This window comes from Pinus tabuliformis, chromosome 2_1 (assembly GCF_031772625.1).
Source record: "Pinus tabuliformis cultivar Carrire ecotype Pingquan chromosome 2_1, CPIR1, whole genome shotgun sequence".
Taxonomy (NCBI): Eukaryota; Viridiplantae; Streptophyta; class Pinopsida; order Pinales; family Pinaceae; genus Pinus; species Pinus tabuliformis.
Window position 1 is genome coordinate 43149393 of NC_142299.1, and position 6627 is coordinate 43156019.

The 6627-nt window shown below is 39.0% G+C and overlaps 1 protein-coding gene and 1 pseudogene across 1 annotated transcript in view; both read right to left on the reverse strand.

Moving 5' to 3' along the window:
• LOC149198686 (uncharacterized) overlaps positions 1–5253 on the reverse strand; it is a 33638-nt gene extending 28385 nt beyond the window's left edge. The window contains exons 1-3 of the mRNA XM_089399304.1: positions 4719–5253; positions 3494–4622; positions 3069–3362 (exon numbers count right to left, since the gene is read on the reverse strand). Of these exons, the coding sequence (XP_089255430.1) occupies positions 3069–3362; positions 3494–4622; positions 4719–5230 (1935 nt within the window). The 5' untranslated portion in view covers positions 5231–5253. The remainder of the gene's footprint in view (positions 1–3068; positions 3363–3493; positions 4623–4718) is intronic.
• Positions 608–2501, reverse strand: LOC149198688 (phospholipid:diacylglycerol acyltransferase 1 pseudogene; annotated as a pseudogene).
• Positions 5254–6627: the final 1374 nt, after the last annotated feature.

The window sequence follows — 6627 nt, forward strand, 5'->3', positions numbered from 1 at the left end:
TCTTTTACTTTTATTGAAGTATAATTAACAATTTCAGCGAATTTGAGGTCAGAATTCCACTTGTTGCAAAATGATTGTATTTTTTGTATAACCCAACATTATTCAGAATGCAGATAAATTTTACAGTGGGTTTATTTTTTATGCTTGAATAGCATGTGATTTTTGCAGCAGGCGTTTCTTCAACACAAAGGCTCAACAAAGCTCTCTGTTTTCATTGATGTTTCCATTTTAAAGAAGTCCTATGTGATCAACTCGTATGTAAGGAAGGACACTATGTCGATTTCCTATGTTTAAATATTCACTGAACTGATTTATTGTGGAGCATGTGGGGTTTATTCGGGTCAATGTCGTATAATAAAATTCCCATAAAGAAGGATAGTACAGGTTACCTAGCTCTATGTAACAATTACTTCTTGTCTATTTTTTTTTTTTAATAAATTTAAAGCGATCGAGTTAGTTACAAAATAATATTGCATAAAAATGGCCCAGGTTTTTAGGATTAAACCTGCTATATTTAAGCTTTAGAAAATATTAAGTGCGAGTCCGATCATTGATAAAATTGAAACAAGAAATCATGAGAGGAACAATTATGGAATATTTCTTCAACTTAATCACAGTCATCATGGAATATCAAGGTGCAATATAACATCACTCGCTCTGTTTCAAGTGGATTTGACCAAAAATTGTAATGCCTGTATTTTGGGTCGTCCAAGTTGTCAGCAATCCCATAAGTAAAATGGCCATCCACACGTTGCATCATATTTGGTGCAACAAACCAAAGTAAATCAAGAATAGTTCCTGTCATGTATACTTTATGGTCAGCAACTGCTTGCACACTCTCCCAGCTCATCTCATGACATTTTATCCAAACTTCTCCACAAGGTATGTTATGTTGGGCAAGGTTATTACTTTTAGAAACTACCCTGTAGTAAGCCATATTTACTTTAGATGACAGCTATTCTGCTGCCATCTTACCAAATGAAAGTATCCTTCCATAATGGACCCCGACCTTTTCTTCAAAATCTGGGTCATTTGTACATTTATTGCTTGAAATATGCTCTTTGCATATAGGTGTTCTATTGTGTTTGTGTTTCTTTGAGAGGCAATCATGTCCTTTCTCAGGTGACCAATCAAGATCACCCCAAATTATTTCTCCTCCGTTAGGTAACAGTGACATGGTTGAACCCCAAGTGTGACTCGTGCACATCATATGCTGCAAAGTCTGTACTCAAAAGATCTCATTGTCTAAGACAGTAGGGGTAATGGCTCTAGCAAAAGCAACATCCTTGGCTTCAACTGAAAAATGTCGTGTAAAAGCCTTTGGTACACCAAGAAATGGTGGTCCAAAATTCATTATTGGTTTTATATGTTTAGAACATCAATCTGGGCCTCCAGCACCACCCATTGGGGCAGGTGCTTCCACCCATCTCATGAAATGTAGAAAATAAAGGACTCCCATTGAATGTGGTATAGCAACAACTTTTCTGCAATTATTGGTTTTGACCATAAGCTCTATTGTACTCTTCAACCTGCTAAATGTTTGGTCCCGTACCTCTGTATTTTACAAAGAAAGTATCTAATCATAGGCAGCCATGTGCATGTTTTTATCCTCATATCCAATCTGTGTCATGTTCACAATCAGCACTGCCCATACAGAGTATCTCAGTGCAAAGTAATCTACTGAAACAAGCCCTGAAACTGGCTTGACTCTAACCCCAGAGGGATCTAATCCCATTTCATTATCCAAAGACGTGTTCTAAGTTTCTAAACAGCAAAGTGGCCTCCTATAAACTTCACCAAAAGTACCACCCCAAAGCCTCTTCCAAACTAGTCCCTCTGAACAAGGCCTACTCTCCCGCAGCTAAAGCCCTCCTATGACAATTCGTGGGAAAAAAACTATGGGATGTTTTTCCTTCATGCCTTCCTTCTTCAACTTAATTCCAGGTGGTTCAACATAAGTCCCAGTTATATACTTTGACAATGATGAAGGCAATGCATTGTAGATCACCAACAAAAGCGACCATGTAGAGAAAATATATCCTACGGTCTAACAACATGAATCTACACATCCCCATTTTTTCTGGTCCTTAGTTTTTTAACAGGCAGTACGACCTCAATCACTCCCTTTTTTGTCCCAATTTTCTGTTGGTTATAGTTAATCGCCATTGTTAGATTTAGCCGAGCAACATCATGATAATAAGTTACAGTTAACCACCATTTTTAGATTTAGCCAAGCAACATCATGATAATAAATTCGCCCTTGATTCACACCATTTTATGAGCAAGGCTGGGTGATATTTCATTCAGATGGCAATGAGCTTCCTTGTTATCTAATTTCTTACTAGACAAACTAATAAATATTTGAAGGTTAAAACATGGGGGCTTTAGAACATATATAAAAGAGTAATTTGATTGGGTTTATAATATATATACACACACAATGGACTAGTTCCTGTATTTGTATTAATCACAAATGTTTGTATATTAGTAAAATAATTCATATTTTTATTTTTCCTCATTTTTTGGGACTTGATCTCTTTTTCATTACCATGTTTATTTTGTTTATTTTTTTAAATGGAGATAACAAATTTTTTTAAAGGATGCTAGCTCAATGGAAGAGCACATACTTTGTTTTTTCAGGTTTTTTTTGTTTCTCTGAGTCGTTTATTTTTATGAAAAAACAAGAAGATTCATACTATATATCTTGTTTCTAACGAGAATTTTTTTAGTGTCTCAAGTTGAGACAATAACTAAGAGTAAAGACATATGGTTTCTATAGTTTAATCTCATTTATTGTCTCTATAGAAACATTCATATAGTCTCTTAAAAAACAAAAATGAATTGTCCCTGAAGAGACAATAATAATTGTGTCCTATATTGTCTTTGTAGAAACAATTTTTTAAAACAATAATTTTTTTGACACAGAATTAAAACAATATTTGAAATAATTTACAATTTTTTGTTAACTCCCATCAAAACAATTTAAAAAAATTGTAATCCTCCTCTATAAAAATATAAGATGATATCATGCTACTCATATGCACATTAACACATTTACATCTACTTACCCGGTGACTCCATAATTTTTTCAATTGCGTCCCGGTTACTTCCAAAACTCTTAAAAGCCTCAATTGTACCCACGAGGGCACGGCACGGCAAGGACACTCATTCCAGCGGAGCCATAAGAGTCGTTCTGGAAACACCGCTTTCCGCAATATCCGTTCTACATTGTCACCTTCGCTCTCAATCACAGACAGTCCCTCCAGAAGGAAACGCCTCAGCACAGGCCTATACACATTCCGAGCTTCCCCAACATCTTGCAGGGTGGACGGATGACGAGTTGTCGTAATTCCATACACAAACTGTTTTTTTTTTTCAAACAATGAAGATTAATAACATAGTGCGTCACAACTTACTTTGAAATTTGAATAAAATATCTGGAAAATTAATTGGACAAAGATACGACGAAGGCCTAGATAATTGAAACACTTACTTCCTTATTTGCTATCGCATCTGTAATACTCTCAACGCGAAGCGGCGAACGCCCATATTTTCGATCTTCGCTCATAACATCTCGCGCCAAATCCCTCATCTGGTCATGCATTCTTATCTTATTTTCACCGTCCACTTCCACCATACAGCTGATTTGAAGGATTCGAAACCCCCGTATACCATTCCAGCCTTTTCCGTTCCATATTGTTATGGCCGAATCCCTGTTTTTCCCTATAAAAAAGTAGGCGATATCCAAAAATATTTGCTGCTCCTCAACAGAGAGTTTGTCATAAACTATTTTAGGGCTAAACCTAGAGGAGGTGACATCAAAAATTATATTATGGCCAAACCATCGTGGTGACGACCTACATACCATGCAGTACTCTAGGGTGGTATTTGTTTTCCCCACAAAAAAACACGCCCCCAACACTTTCAATGGTAAAGGCAATCCATAGCATGCCTTTAAAACCCTATCTACACGACTTACTAATTCTGGTGGTGGATGTGGCTGGAAGAAGGCATGCCAGCAAAAAAGCGCTTGGGAATATTCTCGAGTTAGTGCCTCTACCTGATAAATTGATGACTCTGCTATTCCTGCACGAATAAGCACATGCTTGCGAGGAGAAGTAACCAAAATCAAACTCTTGGGGTGAAGGACAGACTTAATGGGCAGGAATGCATTGAGTTGATCCAAAGCATGAACATTATCTAATACTATTAGAGCGTGACAAGACCAGAGATTCTTTTTGAGTATCCCTACACCTTCTTCACATTCCCCTATTTTGATATCATCTATCTGTCTCAAGTCCTTAATAAGCTGAGTCTGCAAAGAATTTAGAGACATTCTTTCTGCACTTTCTTTCACATCATATAGAAAGGAGGTTCCATCGTAATCTGAACTCTTAAGGTTCAAAAATGCATTAGCCAGCGTAGTTTTTCCAATTCCGCTCGCACCTACAATCCCCACGATGCTGGCTGCCTCCACACGTCCCTTGTGCTGTAATCGTACAAACTCTTCAAATTGCTCAATATTTTGACCCAAACCAGTTAGATATTTTGCTGCATCCAACCGTGTTTTTGGAACCGCTTTCCGCACACTTTGGACAACTTTATTCAATAGGTCATCTTCACTGCATATTAAAAATTCAGAAAGTAAAATCAGTATTGAGAAAACCTTAGCTAAGTTTCCATATATAACAGGGATTGGCAAATAGAGAGATTCTCACCTATCACAAGCCTCCAGCTCGAAGCCGCTTATACCTGCAACATGATTAAGCGCGTCTCTCCAACTCTGAATAGTTTGCTGATTTACTTCGTGGCTGCGCAGGCCATCAGCATACCCGCCATGTTTGTCTTTGCCCGTCCAGCGGAGCTCAGATGGCTTTACGTTATAAAATACAGGAAGAATGGTAACCCCTGAATTCGCTATGATGACAAGCTCATCGAGGCACCGTTTCGATTGCGCATAGTTGGGAGAGAAGATGGCTATATGGACACAAGCGTCTCGAATAGCAGTTTGTGTTTCAGTAGAAGGGCCGAATCCACTGCTCTGCACCATTAACGTGTTAAGAAATGCTCTTAATCCGCAACAGAAAAGGTCGTAACAGAACTTTCGGACGAAGGAATACTCCACGTCTTGGCCGCAAAAGTTTATAAACACTTCGTAGGAGGAGACGGAAGGAGAAGCAGAACAATTTTGATGGGGAACGGTTGTTAGGTGTGCCATTGTCATTGTCATCACTGGAGTTTGGATGGATTTAGATTCACAGAAAGGATGGATTTAGATGCACAGAAAGGAAGTTTGGATGGATTTGGATTTTGCGCAAATATAAGTAGGCAAGTAATTGGACGTGGCCATGGATGATGTTCATACATAGCGTGGCAAAGATTAAAGAGTCTACACCTGTGGCGCCCGTCGGAAAAGAACCCGTGGCAAAGATTTTAGGCGAAAAAATCGGCATGCAGCCGACCTCGGGGTTTGAAAGAGTGATATATGTGTCAGTGTTGGGTCATGAATGCAGTTTAAGAGTACTATGATGGGACCTCAAGTCGGCCAGCGATTGCCTAGCAACTTCACCATACATGCCCTAACGGGACGCCAGCCCTCCGGCCGGGAAATGACTCCAGCCTCCACCGGAAAATACTGACGCGACCGCTGGATATTTCAGCAACGTCGAGGAACGGACAGGCCCATTTATTTTCTGGCAATTGTACAGCTCCGGAGATTTCTTCGCAGATATGCCTTCAATGCTATCTCCGTGCCCAAAAATTCAAATGCTTCTTCCGTGCCAAGAATTTCACAACAGAATGGTGGGTTAGGACAATCTTGAAATGAGCTCATGGCGCACGACAGACTACGCCTGTTGCAAATGCCAAAACTCCATGGCATCGAGCTACCTTCCACTGATGCTGTGTGTTCCGCTCTCCAGACGTTTAACACTTCTCTGCACCACAGTTGCGTGATACTATTGTTACTTCAGAGGACTCCTCCACACCAGCGGGACTACAATAATTTGCAACACACGCTCTTTTTGAGTTCGCGTTAATGCAGGGCAGATTGCAGCGTCTTTAGAACTATAATCTCAGCGACGGCCTCAATGAATTGAGCTTACGGCAGCAACTTTATATTCTCCTACTGTGATGGAAGAGGGGGTAACTGGTTATTTATTCCATGGGAGCAGCTGGTTGCGCACTGGATTCCAATTAATACATGTAGCTATATTTTGAGCGTTTCATTATAGTAGCTATATTTTGAGCATTTCATTATGTAGTGATATGTGTATAATAAGAATTAGAGCCATAGAGTGTAAGAGTTGTATATGTTTACGGTTAAGAAATCGAATTACATTGTTCTCACTCAGACCATCTGCTGAGATTGGTATGGGATTTTACAGCGACGAGAGACAGAATAATACGGTCCAAGAATGAAGAAAGCTGCAAGAACTTGCATCTCTTCCAAGTCCTGACATTGTCATTTTATCCCTATGGTTCGATCCATGTGTACTTGAAACTGTAACAACTATTTGTAAAAGATACTTCAAAAATTTTGTTTTGATACTTGGAGAATGGAATAATGGCACGGTATCATTCACTACGTTAATGTTAATTTGACCTGGCTATAACTATAGTCTCTAT